We start from the raw sequence: 27,251 nt of genomic DNA, 5'->3' as shown, positions 1-27,251 counted from the left end.
ATTTTTTTGGTATTACTTAGCTAGCAAGTGTTATAAGCCCTATAAGTATTATAGGAGGTTGTATCATTTAATATTCTTCCTAAAAAGCCTATCTTGTGGATAGGATAAGTCTCTTAACAAGAAAACAAAATCAATAATCATTTATTTAAAAGTGTTATTTGAAATAAAGCTGAAGATCCTTTTATTGATTAAAGAATAAAATTTTATATTATTGTTCAAATGAGTAAAACAATATAGATATAATATAGTAGTAAAAAAGACTTTGTGGTCTTACTTTTAAAATTTTCACTAAAAATACTGAAAATATTATAAAAAATTCTACTTTTTTAAACTTTTCAGAATTACATTTGCAAACCACTATATTTTGAAAACTTATTTTCAAAATATGTTTCAAAACTCATTTTGAATTTATTTTATAATTTTATATTTTATTAATTAGCAACTTAAAAATAGAATATTCCGTCACTAATTTTTAATTTAATTGAAATTTTTATAAATTCTATATTTAACTATAAAAATTTTCATTTTCAAATCAAATTTTAAATTTAATTGAAATATTTTATGAATTTCACATTAATTTTTTATAAATATTTTGTTAAAGTTAATTTCAGTAATATTACTAAGTTTCTATGTAAACTCCTGAATTATATAACGTGACATCATATAATTAATGATAAAATTTTAAATAAGTGAAACGTATCATGAATATTATTTTTATTCTCTCATATTATTCAATTAAAAAATGGGTATTCGCTAAATGATAACATATTATTGAATAATGAAGATTAATATCTTTAAAAACTGTATGCGTATATGGGACACATCTATATTTTCATTTATGTACTATTACTTTTTTTTTGTATAATCATTTAAATTTTTTGTTTTTTAATTACACTTATTTATTTATATTTTTAAGTTAAATTTATTTTTATATCTATATTTTTAATTCAATTTAACCACTTTAGTTTAATGTTTAAACGAAAGATAAATATAAATACATAGATATAATCAAAATAACAAAAAATTTCAGTTATTATATATATAAAAAGTATATTTCATTAAATTGACTCAAAAATATATTTATTAGCGACGGCTTCATTGCTAAAGTTTTAAAAAAAAATTATTTCATTCTTTTTTTTGTAATACTTAAAAAAATAAATATCATAAATTTTTAACTCAACTAATGTACCACTTAAATGTTATAATTAATTAATCTCTTAAATATTTAAGTTTTATTTGATTAAAAATTAGTTTAATACATATTTGTTATTATAAATAAATTTTACAATATCATATCAATTTACATATTTTAGTTTGTAAATAAAATAAATAAAATATGCATACTAGAGAATTTTAATTCCTATTTAATCTTTGTTTAATACATAATTAATAAATTTTATTTTTTTATTATTTTTTTCTTTTTTAGCGACGGGATAATCCCGTTGCTAAAAAATAAAAATAAAATTAAATAAAAATTAAAAACTTAACAACGGGATAACACTTGTCACTAAAAAATAAAAATAAATTAAATAAAAAATAAAAATTTAGTGATGGGTCACAACCGTGACTAAAAAATAAAAATAAATTAAATAAAAAATAAAAAATTAGCGACCGGATATCCCCCGTCACTAAAAAATAAAAAAAAATTAAATAAAAAATGAAAACTTAGCGATAGGGTCACACCCGTCAGTAAAAAATAAATAAATAAATAAATAAAATATAAAAAAATTAGTGACAAGATATCCCTCGTCGCTAAAATATAATAACAAAATTAAATAAAAAATAAAAATTTAGCGACGGGATCACACCCATTTCTAAAAAATAAAAATAAAATTTAATCAAAAACTAAAATTTAGCGACGAAATATTCCGTCGCTAAATTTAAAATTTTAATAAAAAAATATTTAAAATATTTAGTAATGGAATATTTCCGTTACTAAATTTAAAAAAAAAATAAAAAAATTGGTCACGAAATATCTGTCTCTAAGACGTCTCTAATTAGAGACAAAAAAATTTCATCGCTAATTTTGTCACTAAATTATGAATTTTTTGTAGTGATCTTCATCTCCAGTCGTTGTAGAAGCAATTGGAAATGTAATTGAAATAGCTTCTTGGAGAAGCCAAATTAAAAAATGAGATTGAAGGGACAATTAAGGGGAGTAAGGTTGCAGGCTTCTTGGAGAAGCCAAATTGAAAAAGGGAAAATGGACGATTAAGGGGAGTAGGGCTGCAAGCTCCTTGGAGAAGTCAAATTGAGAAATGAGATTGAATGGACAATTGAGAGGCACAGAGTTGTAACATGCAGTCGCATGATTTCCAATGTAACGGGCAAAAAGAAGGATCAAACAAGCAAGCATTGGTTCGATCCTTCCACATTTGTTTGTTGATTTCCTTTTATACTGCACTCAAAACTATATCGTTTTCAAATTTTGATTAGTTCGATTAAACTGACAAAGAAAACTGAATTGATACCTAATAACCGAATTTTCTCCAAAAACTCACCAAACCACTAATCGACTATTAAATAACCGAATCAAATTGATCGAAAAGTTCAGTTCAATTAGTTCGATCTAACCGAACTTTTGTTCAGTCCTAGTTGTTACGCAATTTACTTGTAAAAAGTTAGTGGAATGATGTGATAGTAACGACTAATTATCGTCCAAATTTAAATAATTATATTATTTTATACATAATTTGAATAGTAATAGCATGTAAAATATTACACATTTCATAGAAAAAAGAAAAATATTTAATAGTGGATGATGATATTATATTATTTTGTTGACATAATACAATTATACATAAAAGAAATTATCATTATATTTAATATAAGAGCGATCACCTTATTAGTGTATGGATAATGGAAAAATAAATAAATAAATGGCCAAATCTCCAAATGTTGATGGGATGTGGCCACCTTTTATTTTTTGCTTTGTCAAAAGGAGGCAATCAATGGTGCCAAAAAGAAGCAATAATCAATGGCATATTCACCAAACGAAAACTATATATGTGACATCCTCGTATTAATTCCACCATCACACCCATTTTAATTAAGTTGACACCACGCGTCAAACCCCATATATCACAATCACATAACCTAACTATTAATCTTGTGGTTGTCACAAGGCCTCGCAACAGCAGTTCGTGAAAATTAAGATTGGTTTTGTAAAATATTTTATACGAAAAAATTTAAAAATGAAGTCAAAAAAATAGAATTGCCCACAAAAGAGATGTACCCAACCCACAAGGCTGGGTCCAATTAAAAGCTTCAAAATAAGTTATAGTAATTGTATTTATTATAACATCTCGAAATAATTGGCAATTTTTAATTTCGACATTTGAAGTGATTGGAGGATTTAAGTAAAATAATTAATGGGTTTTAGGGTAATTTATCGAGTTATGTGAGGTTTTATGGAGATTAATGAAAAATATTAAATTTGGTATGTTTTGGGGATTAAAAATAATTATTTGAGGATATTATTGAATATTTGAAAATTTTAAAGAAATAATTATTTATGGTGTTTTGAAAAAAAAAAATTGGAGCAGCTGCTGGCGCTAGGCCAAGGTGCCCGCTCGCGCCACGCGGGCCGCATGCGCGCGGACACGCGGGAGGCCATGCGGCCATGTGGCCAGGCGCGCATGGCCGCACGACCAGGCGCGGCCGAGTGTGCCACCAGGGCCCTGCATGGCCCTGCTGCGCGCCCACGTGGCTGCCTCCTGCAGCCACGCGTCTAGCATCCATATTTTCTCCAAAAAAAAAAAAATGAAAATTTTCTCCCATATGCCCTACAACCTCCCCTACCCCTTGGCCTATAAATAGGCTATGCCTTTGAGTGAAATTAGGGGATTTTGGGGGGAAGGTTTTGGGGAAAGTTTGGGAGAATTTTAAAGAAATTAAAGTAAATTTTGCCCGTGAGAGTTTATGCTATAACATAAGCAACCTTGATTCGTAGTAGAGATTAAAGAATAATATCTAAGGCAAGTTCTCTTCCTAGTTTTTTTGCAAGTTCTTATTCCTATCTTGCAAGTTCAGTTTCTCCTCCTTCTTAAGTTCATGTTTTTAATTTGCAAGTTCTTATTACTATTAAGGCAAGTTCTTCTTTCTTTTTGTTCCATTTAAGAGGCAAGATCTCAGTTTTCTTATTAATATACAAGCTCTTAGTTGCTGATCTTTTAAATTGCAAGTTCTTCTCCTATTTTACAAGTTCAGTTCCTCTTTTCTCAAGTTATGTTTTAAATTACAAGTTCTATTTTCTAACTCTTTTTTTTGCAAGATCGTACCTCTTAATTTTTTAAATTGCATGTTATTTTCCTATTTTACAAGTTATTTCCCTTTGCTAGTAAGTTATTCCATGATTTACATGTATACCTATTGAATCTCAAATAGGGTTTTGTATCACCCTATCTTTCCTTGGGAATGATGCTTTATTGTGGACATGCAAGGGTTTGATGTTGTCTTGCATGAATGTTGCCCCATTTTGCATCTTGCTTCGTTAATTGCATGTCAGTTATATATGAGAAGTTATTATGAATATGTATGTTATGATAACGCATGAAACATGTACATGAAAATGATTTTTTAAAAAATATGTAATGGTCTCATGATGCGCGCAGCGGACAAGTCCGCAGAATATATCCGTAGAGAAAGTGTTGAGCTCAAAGTTGGACTTCGGTCCCAAGTTTATGTGATGGACTTTGGTCCCAAGTTTATGTTATGGACTTCGGTCCCAAGGTTTCGAACTTCGGTCCCATGTTTATAGTTCTAAAAAACACTACATATGAGCATGGATGCATGTATATATCATCATTTTATCATGTGAAAGTACCTTAAATAGCATTCATGTCTCTTTTGCTTCTTGATACCCATGACTCTTATGCTCGCTTTCTTCCAGTTATACTTGCTGGGTCTTGTGGCTCATGTTTGCTTGCATCATTCTAGGTAAGGGTAAGGCTAAAGTAGAGGGCGAGCCAAGTGAATCAGGATTCATGGGGTAGCAGTGTGTACAAAGTCGTCTCAATCAAAGGTCCTTGGGGAGTGTTTTGTGGTGTGTAATATTAAGTTATGCTTGTTTATGTTTTAGGTTGTACCCCTGAGGGGATATGGTAGGCTGTGGACCCTAATAAGGTGTGTAATATTAAGTAATGTTATAGGTATGTGGACCCAAATGTATTTTTCTATGAGTAAGAATATATGAGTGTGGCTTCTGTTGTCAATATCAAAGAGGATGTGTAATGTTTTTAATGGGATTTAGCATTTATGTCATCTTGTTGTGGGTCCCTGTTTAGGGGCACCTATATTTGTAATCGGAATTAATCTTTTATAAATTTTTAAGTACTTATACAGTGTGCATGATTCATAAACTATTCCACCTATCTGGTGAAATTGTTAAGAGCTAATATGTTATTTTATATGTTGTTATTAGTAGTAAATATTATTGTGTTTGTAATAAAATTATGTGAAACATTGGACTATTAGTCTTTTCCCTATTTATGTTTTTGTTTGTCAAAAAAAAAGAAGGTTAGATGATTAAGAGACATTGCAAACACTAATTTATCCTAGCTAACTTGTTGCTTCACCTATAAGGTTAAACAGGGTGTGACTAATAACTCAATTAAATCACAAAATTAGACAAAGTATTGTTTGTAAGTTTTAATTATATTTGTTTGAGGTTTTATAATAACATTATGAGTAACTTCACTTCTTAAATGAAAGATGACACATGGATCTCATGATTAAGAGACTCATTCATATGTTAAACTTGAGATCCTATGACTAAAGAAATTTGCCTTTTATAAATATATATAAATATATAATGAATGTGACCAGTTACACGCCTACTAGATGTCATCCAAATGTAGCATTAAGGCACACAACACTAAGAGTGTGTTTGATTGCACACATTTACCATAGAAAATGTGAATGGTAAATATGTGTATGGTACAAGCATTTAAAGTTTCTGTTGTGGCCAAAATACAACAATCTATTTTTAATTGAGGAGAGACGCAAGAGTCTTGGGAGTCGTATCTTTGCTGATGAAAATTTGGACAAGCAATTGGATCTGATAAAGATCCAGATCTGATAGTCTGATAGGGCTGATGATCTGGTGGCCCAAAATGATCAGGTGACCCAAAATGATCATGTGACCCAAAATAACCGAGTGGCCTATGACCGAGTGGCCTTGGTGACCGAGTGACCTGAGGGTGACGAGTGGCCTTGGTGACCGAGTGACCTGGGGGTGACGAGTGGCCTTGGTGACCGAGTGACCTGAGGGTGACGAGTGGCCTTGACCGAGTGACCTTGGTGACCGAGTGGCCTACAAAACGAGAGCACCGTTAGGACGCAGGTGGGGTCCCCGCGTAAACCCTCCGATGCTTAAGTCAGAATCTTGAGAGAAAATGAGAAAAGTATACTTCTATTACTCAAAAATTGCGTACCTCGTGATGAAGGTGGGTTTCGTATTTATAGTGAAGGAGAGAGAGAGGTGTCGCGATTTTCTCGGCGGAAATCTCGCGGCCCATTACGGAAATATCGCAATGCTCATCGTCTGGCGCAAAGGGGGGGGGAATTCGGCTGGATCGGCTATCTTGAAGGGTCACTCGGTCATGCCGAGTGACCACAACTCGGTGAAGCCGAGTTCGGGGAGGGATCACTCGGTACGACCAAGTGACCCTCTCCACTTGGTTGGGCCGAGTGGACCCCACTCGGTTGGGCCGAGTGGTTGGGAAAACCACTCGGCAATCGAGTGGTCTTAGCCACTCGGCCCAGCCGAGTGGTCTCATCCACTCGGTTGTGCCGAGTGGGCTCCCACTCGGCACAGCCGAGCGGGTCTTCCTTGGCCTTTGACTTTGATTTGTCTTCTATTGGGGCCCACATTCGATCACAGATCCATTTTGCCCTCCTGGGCATATCAATTGCTCCCTACTTTTTTAGCTGAGGAGTCGGGTAAAAGAGCATACGATCCTGGAAAAATAGGCGTCGCTTTTGCCGCATTTTGTTTATCTCTCGGGAGATCATTTTTGCGCATTTGCTCTTCATTTTCTGTATTTGCTCCACAGCTTTCGACTTTTTTCCTTTTGAACCTCTATAAATAGGGCTTCAAGTCTTCATTTAATTTTCACAAGGATCAGTTGAGGTGCTTCAAAACTAAAATTCTCTCAGGTCTCGGCGCGTTTCTAGGCCACATCTCGTTTTCATCATTCGAAGGGTGCGATTGGGAGGCCACTCGGTCATGACCGAGTGGCCACTCGTCACTCGCCATAGCCACTCGGTCATGACCGAGTGGCCTTGTTCTCGACGGAGGCCATTCGGTCATGACCGAGTGGCCCCTTACTGGGTTGTGGTCGAGTGGCTCCGGCCTTCCCTCGTCCTTTTATGCCTTTAGTCACTTGATTTTCCTTCAATTGTTTCTTTCTTTTGCCTTGTACTGATGTTCTTTGTCTTTTGTGCAGGTGTTTTTCTTCCTGTGACCTTTCGTCTTTCCTGTTGTAACAAGGTAACGGTCTCGTATTTCTTTAATATGTCGAGGAGAAGACCGGCATCACCCCTCGGCCCCGCGCACATTCCTACAACTTCGAGTTCCAGGCTTCGATACGGGGCCTATGAGCAAGTTTATGACGCCGCGCCTTCTGGATTTATGGTGAGGTACCCCCGTCTTGATGAGCCGGACCCCTCTCGGGTAGACGAGGGCTCCCTTGGTCTTCAATTTGCTTCATTTGAGGTGGGACTCCACTTTCCTCTTCCACCCTTTGCAAGGGCGTGGTTGCGTCACTACAAGATTGTTCCTGCTCAACTTCATCCTAATGGTTGGGCTCAGATGGTCGGCTTTTCTATACTTTGTCGACTGAGGGACGTCGTCCCCTCCTTGAGACTTTTTAGTTGTTTCTATCGACTGCGAAAAGCCAACAAGGATCGTGCTCTTTACATGCTCCAGAAGGTGTCGGGCTTAGAGCTGTTCATCGCTTTTCCAAACAAGATTAATCGATTTGAAGAACGGTGGTTAGTGATAGAACCTCCACCTAATTGGGATGCTCCTTTATTTTGGAATCATCAAGACGCCAGCCAAGGTTTCCCTCCCTGCAAGGAAGTTCGGGGCGTGTATCGTCACCTAGTAGAAATGTTAACGGAACAAGGCCCCGTTGACTTGATGAGCCTCTTGACGGTGGAGAATTTCAGAATCGCGGGCTTGGGGGGTCGTGACGCCAACTGCTCCTCCTCAGTCTTCTACGCTATCTAACCAGGAAATGGAAGGAGTCGAGGAGGAGGAGATGGAAATGCCTGAATCGTCTTCGCATCCTCCTTTTGATCCTCAGGAGGAAAACACTCCTGGGGGTAGAATATCTTTTGACATTGCCTTCCTTTTTTCTTTTCCCATTATTGCATTTTTCCGTATTAACTGCTTTGCATTGATTTTCGTAGAAATAGCTGGGTTGAATAGGCTGATGGAGTTACGTAGACGCCAGCGTGAGGAGGAGGCACGTGTTGTAACAACAGTTGGGACTTCTACACATGGTGCTGAGGGATCTACAAGCTCTCGCCCTCCTCGGTCACGTAGGCCTGCCGGTGTTTCTCCCATTGGAGTAGAAAGGCGACGTCGTCTCAGAAGTGACCAATCGAGTGTCGAAGCTCCTTCTCACACAGAAAGTCCATCTCTTCCTCTTTCTCATGAAGAGGCCGTCGACCCTCCATCTCCTGCTCCCAATTCGCGAGGGGGCCGAACCTCGTCTTCTCGGTTTGCTGGCTATATGGCTCGGGTGGAAGAAGAATGTCGCCACCCTGTAGTTCCTAACAGGAAAGATCGTCACCGTCTTGGGGGGGAGAAAGCATTGAGACCACCTCCTGTACTTCCTCTTCCGGGCGAGGTGAAGCACACTGTGATTCTCGGGGATGGTACAAAGCTTACTGGTCGAGACTATGAAGTTTCCCCCGGGGTATTGGAAACAGACTCCGTCACTGAACCAGGGATTGGCGCTAGCCTCATTTACTCCACCATTCTCCCTCGAGATGAACGACGACTTATCGGTGGCAATTATGCCCAGACTAGGGATGAAGTAGAGCAACTTCTGGTGCAAGGGGTTCAAGGGATAGTTGCCTCTAATGCTAGGGACAGGGCCTATCGTGAACAAGTAGAGGCCCAAATGTCAGACTAGAGGAAGCGCCAATTTTCTTGGAATGAGGAGCGTCAAGAGTTAAAGGGTCGTGCTCGTCGGGCGGAGCTCGGGAAGAAGAATGCAGAGGCAGAGATTGAGCGCATGGAGGATCGACTGTCCGAGGCTTCTGTTGGTACCTCGGGTCTTCATGGGGAAATTTCAGACTTACGCTCTCAGCTAGAAGCTGAAGAGCGCAAGAGTGTTGGTTTGATGGCGCAACATGAGGCACTTTTGCAGGAACATTCTCTACGCCTGTCAGAGTTGAAGATAAGTCGAAAGGATGCTTGGGATATTCAGGCTGAAGCAGTGAAAGAATATCGTCTCTCAACCGACTGTCAAGATAGGAAAGGAAAATATGCTTCAGGTTTTTTGAAATATGGGTTTTATCTGGCACGCGCCCATCTGGAATCTCAACGTCCGGGAGAGACTTTTCCTGAACTTTTCCTTACTCCAGAGGTTGAGGAGTCTCATCAAGTAGATTGGCGCCAGTATGAACCGAACGAGCCCATGAGTCCTTCTTCTTATTTGGATTCTTACTTGGTGGATGATTTGGAGAATTTGGCAGGCCCTTAGAACCCGTTTCCTTTCAAAAAAGGCATGGTGGTCAACCCCGGAGCCATTGGAGAAGATCCTAGTGCGGCCGTTGAAGATATCCCTCAAACGGTTGAGGTTGAAGAAGGGGAATTCCCCGCGGATCCTCCTGGGATTCCTGTTGCATCGTTGGGATCTTCTAAGTGTTCCTCTCACAAGTCTCGCTCCCGCGAGTAGACCCTCATTATGGTTTGATTTCAGCTGTTGTCGGGCGAATGTGCTCCTCTCGTTGTAGTTTGTTTGTTGGTTTTATCAATGAATGTTTTTTCTTTGTCCTACCCAATGTGTTTCGCTATTTACTGCTTTATTCATCCTTTTATTGTCATCTTTAGTGATATAAGGCCAACACTTTTCTTTCGCTACTGGATCATGCACGATGTGGCGAGCTTGAGTGTATTTTCCTTGTTATCGGGGTAACGGGCTCGATCGTAGTTTTACCTCGTTGCCGAGCCATAGGCGGGACAATGGGTTCGATCGTAGTTTTACCTCGTTGCCGGGCCATAGGCGGGACAACGGGCTCGATCTTAGTTTTACCTCGTTGCCGGGCCATAAGCGGGACAACGGGTTCGATCGTAGTTTTACCTCGTTGCCGGGCCATAGGCGGGACAACGGGCTCGATCGTTTCTTTTTCGAAAATAAAATGACAAACCATGCGCACACAAGCATTTTTACGTGGTTCGGCCAAATGCGCCTACGTCCACGGTCCCATTTAGGACTTATGTTATTGCAGATATTTTCTCAGATACATTGTTCATATACAACTTCAGATAGTTCAAATTCCATGTTTTCCCCATAGTGTTTCCTGAAAGAGTCTGTAAAATGCAAGTGTTGGGGCCAAGCAGTTTTAGAATGCGGTACGGCCCTTCCCAATTTGCTCGTAACTTTCCATCATCCCTTAGCGCGTTGGTTACAACAGATCTTCGAAGTACTAAATCTCCTTCTTTCATGGGTCTGTTCTTTACCCGAGAATTGAAATAACTGGCTACTCTTCTTTGATATGCAGCTATTTTCATGGCAGTGTTATCCCTCTACTCTTCAATCAGATCCAAATTTTCTAGCAACGCTTCAGAATTCCTTGCGCCATCCTCTTCCTCATATGCCATCAGTCTTGGGGACTTAACTGAAATTTCAATGGGAATTAAAGCCTCTATTCCATATACCAGATTGAATGGAGTTTCTCCCGTAGCTACCCGACTAGTTGTTCGATAAGCCCACAAAATGGTGGGCAGCTCCTCGGCCCATGTGCCTCTGGCTCCTTCAAGTCGGGTTTTTAGGCCATGTAATATGGTTCGGTTACTGACCTCAGCTTGCCCATTAGCTTGGGGATACGCTACTGAAGCGAATCTTAGTTGAATTCCTAGGTCGTTACAGAATTTTCTAAAGGAGTCACAGTCAAATTGCTTCCCATGATCCGTGACGATAATTCTTGGTATCCCAAACCGGCACACAATGTCTTTCCATACCATTGCCTCCACTTTTCGTGCCGTAATAGTAGCCAATGCCTCAGCTTTAATCCATTTGGTGAAATAGTCGGTGGCCACTATTAAAAATTTTCTTTGCCCGGGCGCTTGAGGAAAAGGTCCCAGAATATCCAAACCCCACTGAGCGAATGGTATAGGCTGGAACGCAGGTTACAACTGAGATATTGGGGCAGATTGAACTGGAGCGTGTCGTTGACATTTGTCACATGATTTGAATTTCTTTAACGCGTCGGACCTTAATGTGGGCCAAAAGAAACCGGCTCTCAAGATTTTGGTTGCTAGGGCTCTTGCTCCCAAGTGCTCTCCACATATTCCACTATGAGCTTCTGCCAAGACATAGTCGGCCTCTTGAGGGCCTAAACATTTGAGAAGAGGTGTAGTGTAAGCTCGCTTATATAATATCCTGTCTATAATGGTAAACCTTGAAGCCCGCATCTTAAGTCTTCTTGCTTCTTGTGGATCATCTGGTAATTCATTATTACTGAGATAACGATAGAAGGACGATCTCCAATCCACTCCTGTCTCCACACACGATATCTCTTTTTCTTCAATGCTTGGCTGATGAAGTATTTCAACAAATACTGCTCTTCCGGTTGTTTCTTTAGTGGACGCTAGTTTAGATAAAGCATCAGCATGTCCATTGAGTGATCTGTTTATTTGTGTTAACTGAAAACTCTGAAATGTCTGTGCTAGGTCTTTCACTTTGCACAAGTATCGGGCCATTATCTGCTCTCTGGTTTCATATTGTCCCTGAAACTGCTGCACAATCAACTGAGAATCACTATGAGCAACCAATCGTGCTACTTCCAATTTTCTTGCTATCCTCATTCCAGCGATTAATGCTTCATATTCAGCTACGTTGTTGGTACTCGGAAAAGCAAACCGTAGGGAATACTCAAACGTTTCTCCCTCGGGGGATACAAGTACTATCCCAGCTCCACTCCCTTGTGAACCAGATGCCCCATCAACAAACAACAACCATTCTTCCTGCCTATTTTCTGTCGCCTTACTGGAGTGTGTGCATTCTACAATAAAGTCAGCCAGCGCTTGTCCTTTTATAGCTTGTCGAGGTTGATACTGGATATCATATTCACTTAACTCGATGGACCATTTGGTAAGGCGATCGGAACATTCGGGCTTTTTGGATGCGTTTACCAGTGCTAATGCCATTTTTTCTGCCACTGGATAACGTGTCTCGGGGCCCTGCAATACCTTACTGACATAATATATTGGTCGATCCACCTGTCCTTCTTTCCTAATTAATACTGCACTTATGGCTTCATCACTTATCCCCAAGTATAAGTACAATGTCTCTCCAGTTTCTGGTCGTGTTAATAGGGGAACTTCTTTCAAATACTCCTTTAACGCTTCAAACGACTTTTGGCATTGCTCCGTCCAGTCAAACTTTTTTCCTTCTCTTAATGTTTGTAAGAAGGGTAACTCTCTTTCGGCTGACTTGGAGAGAAAACGTCCAAGAGCTGCCATTCGCCCTATCAATCGCTGAACTTCCTTAGTTGATGCTGGTGGTTCCATGTCCAATATCGCCTGTATTTTCTCAGGGTTTGCTTCAATTCCTCTTTGCGTGATCATGTATCCCAAGAATTTTCCAGACTGTACGCCAAAGGCACACTTTGTTGGATTCAACCACATCTTATATTGTCTAAAGACTCCCAACACTTGCGCTAGTTTTTCTACATGGGATTCGTCCTTTCGACTTTTCACAATCATGTCGTCAACATATGCTTCCATTGTGTCGCCCAGCAGTTTTTTAAAGACTTTGTTCACCATGCGTTGATAAGTGGCTCCGGCGTTCTTGAGTCCAAAAGGCATGACTTGGTAGCAATATGTCCCCTTTTCAGTGATGAATGACGTCTTCTCCTGGTCTGGGGGGTACATCATTATTTGGTGGTACCCTGAGAAAGCATCCAGAAAGCTCAGGAACTGGTATCCAGACGTTTCGTCCACAAGACGGTCGATCCGTGGTAGCGGGTATGAGTCTTTGGGTCATGCCTTATTTAGATTGGTGAAATCCACACAGACGCGTCATTTTTCATTAGGTTTTGGGACCATAACAACATTGGCCAACCAGTCTGGATATAATACCTCTCTAATGAAGCCCGCTTTTAGCAATTTGTCAACTTCTTCTTCTAATGAGTGTAGTCTATCAGGGGCAATGTTTCGCTTCTTTTGTCGGACCGGCTTGAATTGGGGGTCCACATTCAAGTGGTGACATATTACTTCTGGACTGATTCCTGGCATATCTTCCGGTTTCCAAGCAAATACGTCTGAATTTTCTCGCAGGCATCTTGCAATTTCTTCTTTCGTATGCTCTGGAAGCTGGGATCCCACATACGCTATTTTCTCTAAATCTGATTCACTTAGATGTACTATTTCCAATTCCTCAACAGATTGAGGTTTACATGCTGCTCCTTCCTCCAAGGATTTATGTATGGCTTTCTCGGCTATGGATAAGGTTTCTTCAGCTCTTTTCCCTTTTGTGGACGACACATAGCAAGTTCGGGCTTTCTTTTGATCTCCTCGAACTTGTCCTACTCCGGCGGGTGTGGGGAATTTCATCAATAAATAGCACGAGGATACCACGGCCCTTAGATCATTGAGTAACGAGCGTCCCAAGATCATATTATATGCTGCCGAGGAGGTTTTAACCACCATGAAATTTGCTTGTCGAGTTACGAGTTGGGGGTCCTCACCTAATGTGATAGGCAGCTGAATTGACCTCGCAACTGGAACTGCTTCTCCAGTGAAGCTATATAGAGGTGAGGATACTTTCTTCAGCCGGTCATGAGATAAATGCATTTGTTCAAAACAATTCCAATAGATCAGGTTGACAGAACTGCCACTATCTACCAGAATTCTACTGATGGGGTGCTTAGCTACGACTGCTGAAATAACCATGGGATCATCATGTGGGAGTATTACATCACCCCGATCGGTTGGGGCGAAAGTGATTGGCTCTTCATCATCTCTTACCTCTATTACTGAGTTAACTTGGTAGGCTTGACGGGCGTATGCTTTTCGGGAGGCTGATGTGTCCCCACCTAGGGTTTCCCCACCTGAAATAACGTGAATGGCCTGCTGAGTCGGTTCATTGTCTACATGAGTATCTTGTCGACGATCTCCTCTTCTCTCTTGTTGTCTCGGATTTGGCCTTTCATGCCCATCACACCTATCTCCCCTTTGCTGGGGTTCCCTGTTTTCTTCTTCTTCGTGTCTCACATATCTTTGCAAGTGTCCTTCACGAATGAGCATCTCAATTTGATTCTTCAATTCTCTACAGTGGTCAGTGGAATGCCCTCTGGTTCGATGGTATCTGCAATACTCCCTGATTTTTTCCCATGGGGCGGTCAACTCTGTGGGGTAGTTTAAGAAGTCCTTCTCCCTCTATTGCAGCTAATATAGTTGATCGGGGTTGTAAGAGCCAAGTATAATGGTTAAAATGAGGTTTTGGTACATCTGGTCTTCTATTCCTTTCCTGTCGTCGAATAGGCTCTTCTTCCCCTTCACGTTCCTTTCTCTTCCTTTCTTTGTCTTCTTTCCCCGCCACGTTCCTCATAATCTCAGTGTGAAGGATATATCGGTTTGCTCTGACAAATAAATCGGCCAGGGATGTTGGAGGGTCTAAAGAAACTGATTCTTGAAGAGAGGCGAGGCATGTCCCTTGGAGCATAGCAGATACTGCCACTTGAGCTGGCAAGTCTGGGATTTCAAGAGTAGCATTGCGAAATCTATCAACAAATTGACGTAAGGATTCCTTATTCCTTTGTCATATGCTGAGCAAATAGGTGGCATCCTTTTTTCTTCTACTGTTAATCACGAAAGCCTTGGTAAATTCTGTTCTAAGCTGCCCAAATGATGAAATAGAGGCTTCTGGAAGGCTGTTGAACCATGTTCGAGCATGTCCTGATAACGTTAAGGAAAATGCTCAGCACATCACGTCGTCGTCCCATCCGTGCAATATCATCAGCGACTCGTAATTCTGAACATGATCATATGGGTCATCCTTGCCGGAATAGGGGGTGATCTGAGGCATCTTGAATTTTTGAGGCAGAGGTCTTTCTAATATATCTGCAGTAAAAGGACATTTTCTATGCTGGTGCTCTTCTGTTGCCGGGATTAATTTTTTCTTCTCAAGCACCTCTTCTACTACTCTTTTCATGTCATCACGCATACTAGCTGTCGTCTGGTTGTCATGTCTTGTTGGTGTACTGGCCACTATTTCGTGATACCTCCGCCTTTGAGGGCTTCTGGTCCTGTTTTCCATTCTTGGGTTTTCATTTTTTCGAGGCACGGAATGAGGGATCCTTCTTGGAGGTGGTGACCTGGGTCTACCCTTGCGTGGAGGCGTAGATCGTGAATGTGAATCGAGAGTAGCCTCTTGATAGGAATCATCCCCTGCCTCGGGTTGAGGTTCAAGAGGTGGCATAAACTTTTTTAGAGTATCTGGCAACGTCCCTCCGGGTATCATACTTTGGAGTACACCAGTCATGTCTCGTAGTGCTTGCATGCCTTCAACGTGTTGTTGTCTCAATGCTTCATACTCTTCCCACGGGACCGTACGTGGTGGCTGTCGTGAGGTCCCAGCTTGATCAGTAGGGAGTGATCCTGAGCCCATGTTAAGTGGAGGCAGGATTGATTGATCCCCCATCTGTTGGTTTGGAGAAATGGAGCGATCACCTCCTTGCGTTTGAGCGTTATGAGGGGGAGGATGATGTTGCTAAGAATTGTGAATAGTGGGAGGCGCTCCCTGTTGCTGAGAGTTTCGCGGTGGTAGGCGTGTCTCTACGCCTTGAGAGAGAGTTCGTCGGTGTCCCCGAGTGTTTGCCATTCTTAAGTTAACTTTTTGTTTTGCGTTTCCCACAGACGGCGCCAATTGTTGTGGCCAAAATACAACAATCTATTTTTAATTGAGGAGAGACGCAAGAGTCTTGGGAGTCGTATCTTTGCTGATGAAAATCTGGACAAGCAATTGGATCTGATAAAGATCCAGATCTGATAGTCTGATAGGGCTGATGATCTGGTGGCCCAAAATGATCAGGTGACCCAAAATGATCAGGTGACCTAAAATAATCGAGTGGCCTATGATCGAGTGGCCTTGGTGATCGAGTGACCTGAGGGTGACGAGTGGCCTTGGTGACCGAGTGACCTGGGGGTGACGAGTGGCCTTGGTGACCGAGTGACCTGAGGGTGACGAGTGGCCTTGGTGACCGAGTGACCTGAGGGTGACGAGTGGCCTTGACCGAGTGACCTGAGGGTAACGAGTGGCCTTGGTGACCGAGTGAGCTGAGGGTGACGAGTGGCCTTGACCAAGTGACCTTGGTGACTGAGTGGCCTACAAAACGAGAGCACCGTTAGGACGCGGGTGGGGTCCCCGCGTAAACCCTCCGATGCTTAAGTCAGAATCTTGAGAGAAAATGAGAAAAGTATACTTCTATTACTCAAAAATTGCGTACCTCGTGATGAAGGTGGGTTTAGTATTTATAGTGAAGGAGAGAGAGAGGCGTCGCGGTTTTCTCGGCGGAAATCTCGCGGCCCATTACAGAAATATCGCAATGCTCATCGTCTGGCGCGAAGGGGGGGAATTCGGCTGGATCGGCTATCTTGAAGGGTCACTCGGTCATGCCGAGTGACCACAACTAAGTGAAGCCGAGTTCGGGGAGGGATCACTCGGTACGACCGAGTGACCCTCTCCACTCGGTTGGGCTAAGTGGACCCTACTCGGTTGGGCCGAGTGGTCGGGAAAACCACTCGGCAATCGAGTGGTCTCAGCCACTCGAGAGAACCGAGTGGTCTCAGCCACTCGGTTGTGCCGAGTGAGCTCCCACCCAACACGGCCGAGCGGGTCTTCCTTGGCCTTTGACTTTGATTTGTCTTCTATTGGGGCCCACATTCGATCACAGATCCATTTCGCCCTCCTAGGCATATCAGTTTCTTTCCATGAAATTTATTTTTCAATGGGGTGAGGTGGTTTTTGTTTTCTAGGCAATCATTAGTTAAAATTAAATTCTAGGTAATGTAATCAAATACACCCTAACAACATCCATATTTCCTCTTTTAAAATAATTCTTGATGAGAAAGTTACTTAAGGTTTCATATCATGCCCTAAGAGCTTGCTTAAGTGTAATACACCAAGAGCCCAAAGAAGTGTAGTATATATCGAGGATAAGTAAGGAAGGAAACAACACCAGCTGGATACCTTTTGGGTTGAATGTTGGCAAAGAACTCTCAAGTTAAGCGTGCTTAACCTGGGGTAATCCAAGGATGGGAGACCCCCCTGGGAAGTTCGTGTAGGCCCATCAGGGTAAGTTGTTCCGGTTCTTTCTATCGCTCGATGTGAGATGTTACAGTTGGTATCAGAGCTGACCCCCGAGCCTTTGAGCACGGTGGTGGGGCAAACCTCAGCAAGGACACTAAGTCCCTAAGGGGGGGTGCATGTAGGCACCTTAGGTATCCCACATCAGTCAAGCAACGAGGGGAGATCTGGGACCGATTGTAAGATCGCATGACGAAGACGTCATGTACTCAAGGGGGGAGAATGTAATACCCCGAGAGCCCAGAGAAGTGTAGTATATATCGAGCATAAGTAAGGAAGGAAACAACACCATCTGGATACCTTTTTGGGCTGAATGTTGGCAAGGAACTCCCAAGTTAAGCATGCTTAACCTGGGGTAATCCAAGGATGGGTGACCTCACTGAGAAGTTTGCGTAAGCCCATCAGGGTAAGTTGTTCCGGTCCTTCCTATCGCTCGATGTGGGATGTTACATTAAGTCTATATAAAGCTTTGGTTAGCTTGAATAGATAGTCCTTATGAATTGGATCTTCAAAACCTAGGGACTACTTAACATATATTTCCTCCTTGATATAACCATTGTGAAATGCACTTTTGACATCCATTTGGCAAAGTTTGAACCCTTTATTGCAAGCATAATCTAATAGTGATTTAATAGATTTTAATCTTGTTATGAGTGCATAATATACATTCTTCTTGACTATAGCCTTGTGCTATTAATCTTGCATTATTTTTTACTATTGTGCCATTTTATTCCTAAAGACTCATTTGGCTCCAATAGCTTGCTTATCTTTTGGCTTAAGAACTAAGGTCCACACCTTATTCCTTTCAAACTAATTAAGCTCTTCTTGTATAGTCAAAATCCAGTTTAGATCTTCTATGGTCCCATCTATGGTCTTTGGTTCTAGATTGGATAGAAAGGCTACATACTCACATTAATTTCTCAAATGAGATCTAGTTGTCATTCCTTGGGTCATATCTTCCAAAATTCTGAACCATCTACATAAGTTCTTTCTCTATGGACAACATAGTCTCTTAATTCTTCTTTTTTATCTTCTATTTGAGTATTTTCTTCCTCAATTGGTTTTTCAAGGAAACCACCCAATTTCACCAAGTTTCCAAGTTACAATACTTATGAGTTAGCTCATATCTTTTATTCAATTTTAGTGACACTGTTGTTAACTTTTAATGTAATTTTAAATTCAAAATGTTTATAATGGACAACCACACAAGTTCTTAACTCAAATACAAGACGTTCTTGTAAAATGGTCATTTTAGATTGTTGAGGGCTTTGTTTAGTATCTCATGCTACGCTTGCAGTATAGCCATATATCGTTGGCCTCTTGCTTAAATGATGTAACAAAAGATTATTTATGGACTAATTAAGTGTGATAGAATTAATGCCCTTATAAGTCATGGAAAAACTTTGTTGTTACTAGGGGTGTGCAAATGGTATTGAATCGATCGAAATTCAATAACTGAAAAAATTGAACCGCTGTACAAAATCAAATCTAACCAATTGAAGAAACCCAAAAATCGAACTAATCAAACAAAATTCATAAAAACTGAACTGAATTGAAAATCGAACAAACCCACAAAATAACAGAACAGATTGAACTAATGTTTGGCCTTACTATTGCTACTGACAATCGAGTCAGCCGGCGATTCCAAAGATCAAAACCCAGCATCGGATTCCCCCAACAATGGAGGTTCAAATATCTAAAATTGAGTTTGATCCAACGGTTGATTTTTTGTAAATCAAAAAATTAATTTTAGAATTAAAGAGCTCAAAAACATGTTTCCAGAAAAACATTGTCGGCCATTATCAATGGAAAATTCAAGATCGAAATCGACCATTAGATTCGTCTTGGCTCAATGACCCACATACCTAAAATCCAGGTTTTAATGTAGAATACCAACCCACAAGAAGTTGTCAAAAAATTTATCGAATGAGCCATCGGCATCAACGGGTGAGCACAGTGGTGTGCAAATCAGAGAGAAAGAGAGAAAGATGCTAGATCAGCGTCGGCATCGACGTCAGAAGGAGACGAAGGGCTAAGCGAATTAAAGACAAAAACAAAGGGCCAACCATTCGGTTTCGACCTTTCGTCTTTGACTCTTCATCTCCGTCTTTGTCTCCAGTCGCCGCGAAAGCAATTAGAAATTGAAAATGCAATTGAAATGGCTTCTTGGAGAAGCCAAATTAAAAAAAAAATGAGGGGAATAGGGCTATGAGCTTCTTGGAGAAGCCAAATTGAAAAAGGAGATTGGAGTGATAATTGAAAGGAGATTGAAGAGAAAATTGAGGGAACAGGATTGCAAGCTTTTTTGACAAGCTAAATTGAAAAAGGACATTGAAGGGACAATCGAGGGAAGCTGAACAACAGCCTATAGGTGCATGATTTCCCATGTAACAAGTAGAAGGAAGGACTGAACAGGCGAGTATCGATTTAGTCCTTTCACATTTGTTTACTAATTTCCTTTTATATTACGCTCAAAACGATGTCGTTTTAAAATTTTGGTCAGTTCGGTTAGTTCGGTTAAACCGACAACGAAAGCTGAACTGATACCTAATAACCGAACTTTCTCCAAAAACTAATCGAACCGCTAACCGACTATTAAATAACGAAACCGAATCAACCGATTCGATGGATTCAATTCGATTAGTTCGGTCTAACCAAACTTCTGCTTAGTCCTAATTGTTACACAATTTACTTGTGAAAGGTTAGTGGATTAATGATGTGATGGTAATGACTAATTATGGCCCAAATTAAAATTACTCATATTTAAATAATTATATCATTTTATGCGAAATTTGAATAGTAGTAGTATGTAATATATTACACATCTCATAGAAAAAAGAAAAATATTTAGTAGTAGATGATGATATTATATTATTTTGTTGACGTGATATAATTATGCATCAAAAAATTTTACGATATATCTACGAGTATCAATTGAAGGGAATCACTAATACGGCGATACATGTAAAAATAAATTTTTTACTGTGTATCAGATATATGTAGCAGATTATAATATACACGCGCATATATAAATTGGGTATTTAAGCAACACGCACATTCAACAAATGAATACAAAAATAAATGCATACCTATTGTTTGATGTAAGGTTGGGATACATAAACAATTTTTGTACTAAAACCATATCCACTTCACAATGTGGTGCTTCTAGTTTATTCACACCTAGTTTGCTGAATGATACCATTCAAATCACCTCTTTCCATGCTAGACACAGAGGTTTTACGTATCATTAGTTCTCGCATCTCAAAATTATACACATGACCTTCACATAGACATGGCCACGGTTCATGAACCGCCGGTTCCGGTTCAAGAAATCTTTGAACCTGAACCGAACCGCCCAAGGGCGGTTTGGGACGGTTCGGTTCCGGTTCTGGTTCGTGCCGGTTCGGTCAACGGTTTGGACCGGTTCGGTCAACGGTTTGAGCCGGTTCGGTCAACGGTTCCGGTTCCGGTTCAAACCGAATTTTTTTAATTTTTTTTAAATATTGTTGTATTCAATTTTGGTCCTTGTTCCGTTGTTCGGTTCGGTTTAGTTTCGATTTTTAATTGTTAAATGTAATTGTAAGAGGTTGAGATAATTTATTTGTAATTGATATGCTATTGAGGGAAGGACAAGGAAATGAAATGTTAAAGTACTCAAAACATAACATTCATTCCATATGTTCAAATATAATACAAGAGATCAAGCCGTACAGTCAAAAAAAAAAAAAAAAAGAGGGGGGTAAACCATAAAAACTGATAATGTGCCAATGCTCAAGGACGTCGGCGGTGGCCAAAGATGACTGGACCTAGCTCATCAAGGTCATCCGAGAGTGGCATCTGGCTGCTGCTCGTTTCGCCAGGGTGAGGTAGAGTAGCCTTTGGGATGGTGGGAGGACTAGAGCTCCAGTTGAAATTTGGATCAAATGGAGGAACAAGTAGGGGATGCGAAGAATAATATGCGAATAGTGAATCTTGCAAATAAGCTCGATAAGCTTGCAGCTCACTAACCTGTTGCTGAAGAGCAAGAATGTGAGATACACACCCATAAACAGGATCCTGAAGCCGGGCTTGAGCTTCAAAGAGAAGTGTATCGGAAGCCCAAAATTGGTCATTTACCGAAAGCGGAGTCAAGAGGTTGACGACATTTCTGATAATATAAACTTCACGAACGGTAGCAAAATGAGCAGTACCACCCTCACAACGAAAATAAGGAGCAAAAATGCACTGTGGATGACATCCTCTATTTAATACTACACAGGCACCACATCGAGACCGGGGGTTCATTGTGTTGTGCCTTGGCATGATAGATATGGATTTGGTTAGATCTAAGCAAATCAGATATGTGTTAGATCTAATTGAATGGATCAAATCAGATATGGGTTAGATCTAATCTGATAAGTCAAATTAGATAGGGGTCAGATCTAATGGATCAAACCTGAAGCGAGTCGGATCTGGTCGGGTCGGGCCGAGTTGGATCGGGTCGGGTCAGGCCGAGTCGGATCTGGTCGGGTCTGGCTGAGTTAGATCGGGTCGGGTCGTGCCGAGTCGGGTCGGGTCAGACCGATTGGGTCGAATCGACCCCAATATGGCAGCAGTTGCAGAGGCGACGAGGGTCGCTGTGGCGGCTGAGGGAAGCCGAGCAAGGGCCGACGGCTGTGCGAGGGAGTAAGCAGCGGTGACTACGTGACCGGATCTGGCCAAGGTGTCGGCCGATTGTGCCGGCAGTGATGGCTGGGAGGAGCTGGTGATCAGTGACTAGGCGTGAGGAAGCCAAGCGATGGCTTGCGGCTGATGGCGATGCAACGCTGGGGTGGTTGCCGAGCCGGCGATGGCGGCCGTCGGAGGTGGTGGCGAGGCTCGCGGTCGGTTGCTGATTGGCCGATTTGTGAGTTACAGAGAAAAGGAAGAGGAAGAAGAAGATGGTGATCGGCGGCTAGGGCATGAGGAAGTCACGCGGTGGCTTGCGGCTGCTGGTTACGCAGGTGCTGCGATGGCTATGGTGGAGACGGCCGATGGAGGTGGTGCACGGTGGCTGTTGCCCTAATTGTGCGTTGCAGAAGAGGAAAGAAGAAGGAAGAAGAAGGGAATTCGGGAGAAGAATGAGAAGGAAGGAGAAATAAAAAATATATATATATAATAATAATATATATGTAAAAATATATATATATATATAATATATATACCAGAAAATCCTTAAAATATATATATATGAAAAAAAAAATCCCTAGAAAATAGGAAATGACAGTTCCGGTTCCGGTTCCGCGGAACCGGCGGTTCCGGTTCCCCGGAACCGGACCGAATTTCGCCGGTTCAGTCCGGTTCCGGTTCCGGTTCCGGTTCGGCCGGTTCCGGGTCCGGTTTCGGCCGGTCCGGTTCCGGTTCGAACCGCCGGTTCGGTTCAATTTTGGCCATGTCTACCTTCACACGTATAATTTCTAGCAGTAGAAGAATTTATAGAGGAAGAAGAAAAAGAAGAAGAAGCAACATACGTGGGAGAGAGAGAGAGAAAAGACGGAGGGCTTTGCCTCTTTTCTTAATTAAATCCCCCCCTCACCTCTTTTCTTCTTTCTTTTGCCAATTCAATAATCTCTCACGTTCACAATCCTCCCCCACCTGTAATAATTTCTATGCAATCAACCAATAGATTATTATGCAATTTCACTATAAACTTTTACTATGTACTATGCATTATTGGCAGGTGGGGCCAATGGTCAACTTTTGACCAATCAATTTCTGAGACATTATGGGCACACGATGGCGATACTAAATGCAACACTATATGGTGTGTGACTTTCTAGTTTCAGTACCCGCTAGCAATCAGATAACACCGAAATTCTTTTCAGTATTGGTCAACCCCATCCATCACCGAAACTTCTCCAAATCCTGACGATTTTTCGAGAGTTATTGAATAGCGCCTAGCAGTAGTTTAAGACAGTATAGATGGTAGTGAATTCTCACTTCAAGTGAACCTATTATATTTGACGATTATTGTATACTATAATCCTTCCATCATGTAACGTCCCAATTGAGTGCGAGCCATGGACTGATAAACTCACAAACTCAGTAACTATGTCTTAAACCTCATTAATGTGACTAGATGACATCTCAGGAAACACTTTCCTAACTTTTAATCTGTCCTAACCAAGGACTGTCCCGTCACATTAATAGTAGATCGCATAGGACGTTCACTCCATCAAATACTAACGAAGGCGATGGATTCTATTCCAAACACCTATCTCTATATACCAACAATACGAAACTATATAGATGAACGTTCTCACTTCTTAATTGGATGGTTCGACTTATTAGCAAATCCCACATACCAATACACAAAACAATTGTATTTTGGTTCAAGTCTAAGTATCAACACACCATCACAATCTGATGACTCAACTATTATCTACCATACTATGTGGTAAGTCATCGAAGTCACATTCGGTTGATCATTCTCCAACGACCACCCACAGATCTATTAGCAATATCTCATGCCATATGGCGCGTGACATACCATCTTTCTATCGGTATTACCATACCGAATGAGATAGTAACCTCTGTACTAGTCCATACTCAATTAATCAGAATCCTCTTCCAAATAATCTAAAGAGTCGGAATAGTTTAAGATATTATATTACTAGATAATCCTATCATACAGTTTCCATATCTTGAGAATAATATTGTCACATAGAAGATTTAGAGATTTATTCATATAATTGATTGAAAAAAATTTGAATGAAGAAAATATTATTTTTTATAGATTTAAATAAAAATATAATAAATGCATAAAAATAAATCTACTAGATCTCATCTAAATTTAGTATTAAGACATACAACACTAACATTAATATCATGTTTAATATAAGAACGGTCACGTTATTAGTGTACTGATAATAGAAAAAATAAATAAATAAATGAAATAGGTTACCACCTAGACAAATCTCCAAATGTTGATGGGATGTGGCCATCTAATTTCGGTCTTAATTTGGGGTGCTATAGGTATACATGCATATCCACTCAACCAATTAAAGCTTTTAAATTGACTCCATTGTTGTGGATTGGACGGCTTATTGTCCTTTTTTATAACATATATATACATACAAAACCCTTTTTTTTTTTTTCCGTCAAGAGGAGGAATCATGGATCCAAAAAGGAAGCAATAATCAATGGCATATTCACCAAATGAAATCTATATAGATGACCTCCTCGTATTAATTCCACCATCACAGCCACTTTAATTGACACCACGCGTCAGACCCCATATATCACATAACCTAGCTACAAATCTTGTGGTTGTCACAAGGCCTTGCAACAGCACTTCGTGAAAATTAAGATTGATTTAGTAAAATATTTTATATAAAAATTTGAAAATGAAGTCAAAAAAATAGAATTGCCCACAGAACTAGAATTGAAAATGGGCGGGTCGGGTCGGGCTGGCCTGCCTCCTACTTGGCCCGTAAGGGAAGCGGGCTAGGTCGGGCAATGTGAAATGGGGGTCTGGTACAACCTTATAGCCCTTAATAAACAAGCCAAGACAAGTCAGGTCGAGCCGGGCTTGGCCATGGGCTTGCAAGTAGGGTCAGGCCATCTTCATGGACCAAATCTTCTCTTTTGATTTTTCTTTTGATTTGATAAAGCCATTCCTTCTTCTTGTTCAAATCTCCTCTTTATTTTTCCTGCTCTAATTTCTTGCTAAATTTTTTCAATAATTGTAGGGCATATTCCCTTTAAGAGGAAATATCATTGTGCTGTGGATGGCCTTGCACTCTCTTTATGCTCTAATTCGCTAGATTCATCGTACAAATCTATCCCTTGTTCGTTAAATTCAACATCAAACCAATCCTTAAAGCATATACACATTTCCTGTGTCGTATGTTGTAATCTTTATTTCTTTAAGCTGAACACCCTATTTTCTGCAAAAAAAGATGACTCCGACAGCACTGTGGAAACTGGGGGGTTAGTAGATCTCAGGCTATGGCAGCCAACACCGGATATGTGTGTTGACTTTGACGCCACTATAATAAAATATCAAATGTATTAATTTCGTCATCAGAAAATGAAGATCTTCTATTTAAATAAAATTCAAATTTATTAAACCCACTAAATGTTTGTGTACTGCCATTTGGTTTTTTAAATTTGAAGTATGTGGACCACCCCTATTTTGAGAATTTCTTAGACTTCCCTTATGAGAAGAATTTTCACTACTTGGTTAATTACCAAAACATGACTCATATAAATTATACATTTGAAAAATTAAATTTTAAATTTTTATTTCTTGTGTTGCCCCCATAGTCGCTTCGTAAAACTCTAAAAAATATTTGACATCTTCCCACTTTTGTATGTGATCTAATACAGCTGTCATAAGATATAATAGTAGTATATTAATCTAATATTTTTTAAATTTTTTTCCATGAGGGCTATAAATTGTCCATATATATTTGAATCCCTATGTTCTGCAAAACAACTAACAATAGAAAATTTTTTACAAATAAAAATATGTGTGGTAGGATATTTACAACGAAAAAATATTTTTGTTGGACTATAAAATGTTTTTAATATATACATAATAACATTTAATTGTTCTCAATCACTATCCCTTAGTTGCCATACTTCTACCATTTCTCATTCCAAAATAATTCAAGTTGTTGTCTATATGGTTTAGTTTTTTGTAACAACAAATAAGTTGAATTTCACATAGTTTGAACGTCTGTTGGAAATCTTCTATATGGTAAGTCAAATCCATTAACAAGTTGTTTCCACTCTCGAAAACGGGATTCACTATTTTGAATTAAAGTCAAAACACTCCTTATTTTAGCTAATACATCATTATATACTTGTAAACCATCCTGTACACATAAGCTTAAAATATGGCATACCCATCTATTGTGAAATAATTGCCCATCTAAAATTAATGGAAGTTCGCATTTTATTCATTCAATGGCAGAGCCATTGTTACTAGCATTATCAAATGAGATTATCATTATTTTATCACTAATATTGTAATTATAACTGGTCTCTCTAATTTTACTTGCAACTAAATTACCCATATGTTGTTCTACTAATTCTATGAATTTAATTATTCTTTTTTGAATTTTTTATTTTTCATCATTCCAATGTATGATAGCACACATATAGTGGTTATTTGTCATAACATCATACCAAATATCTGACATTAATGACACATCTCCATTAAATGCATTAAATGTATTTCTCAATTATTCTAAATATTCTAGATATAATCTCATCATTTTATTTTTTATAGTCTTTCGTGAAAAACTCCTTGCTACAGGTTGTAATGCATTTTTACAATACCATTTAAATATTGCATCCTACCCCCCTCCCCCCCCCCCCAAAAAAAAAAAAAAAAAGATTCAGTTTTAATTATTAGTTTTGCTAAACTAGGTTTATCAAATTCTCTATTATATCGAAAAATCAAACCCTTACCTTGTTACAATTGTGTCTGCGTTGTGTCTAGGCTGCCATCATCATGTTTCAAGGCATGTCTCATCAAGTGTCCAGTCCCACCCCCTAGTTGGCATGAGTAGTCTTTTTTTTAGAATTTACATATAGCTCTTTGACCCTTCCCAACTATATTAATGTTCTCGAACACTTACCAGACATTACTAGTTCTTTGTCACTTGGAGTTGCGTTGTGAGCTGGATGGCTCCTGATTTGGTGAGGGTTGCTCGGTTGGTAAAGGTGGAGGGT

General features: G+C 39.9%; 1 protein-coding gene across 1 annotated transcript; it reads right to left on the bottom strand.

The window, feature by feature from the left end:
* Nucleotides 1-21,320: 21,320 nt before the first annotated feature.
* On the bottom strand, nt 21,321-21,833 carry LOC127807723 (LOB domain-containing protein 18-like). Its single transcript, XM_052345768.1, has one exon. The coding sequence runs from the start codon at nt 21,831-21,833 to the stop codon at nt 21,321-21,323; it is 513 nt and encodes a 170-aa protein (XP_052201728.1).
* Nucleotides 21,834-27,251: the final 5,418 nt, after the last annotated feature.

The sequence above is a fragment of the Diospyros lotus genome, chromosome 8 (assembly GCF_014633365.1).
Source record: "Diospyros lotus cultivar Yz01 chromosome 8, ASM1463336v1, whole genome shotgun sequence".
NCBI classification, from domain to species: domain Eukaryota; kingdom Viridiplantae; phylum Streptophyta; class Magnoliopsida; order Ericales; family Ebenaceae; genus Diospyros; species Diospyros lotus.
This window is presented reverse-complemented; position numbering and strand designations above follow the sequence as displayed.

Coding starts and splice junctions, on each gene's coding strand:
- LOC127807723 (XM_052345768.1), bottom strand. CDS start 21,833: ATGAACCCCCGGTCTCGATGTGGTGCCTGTGTAGTATTAAATAGAGGA.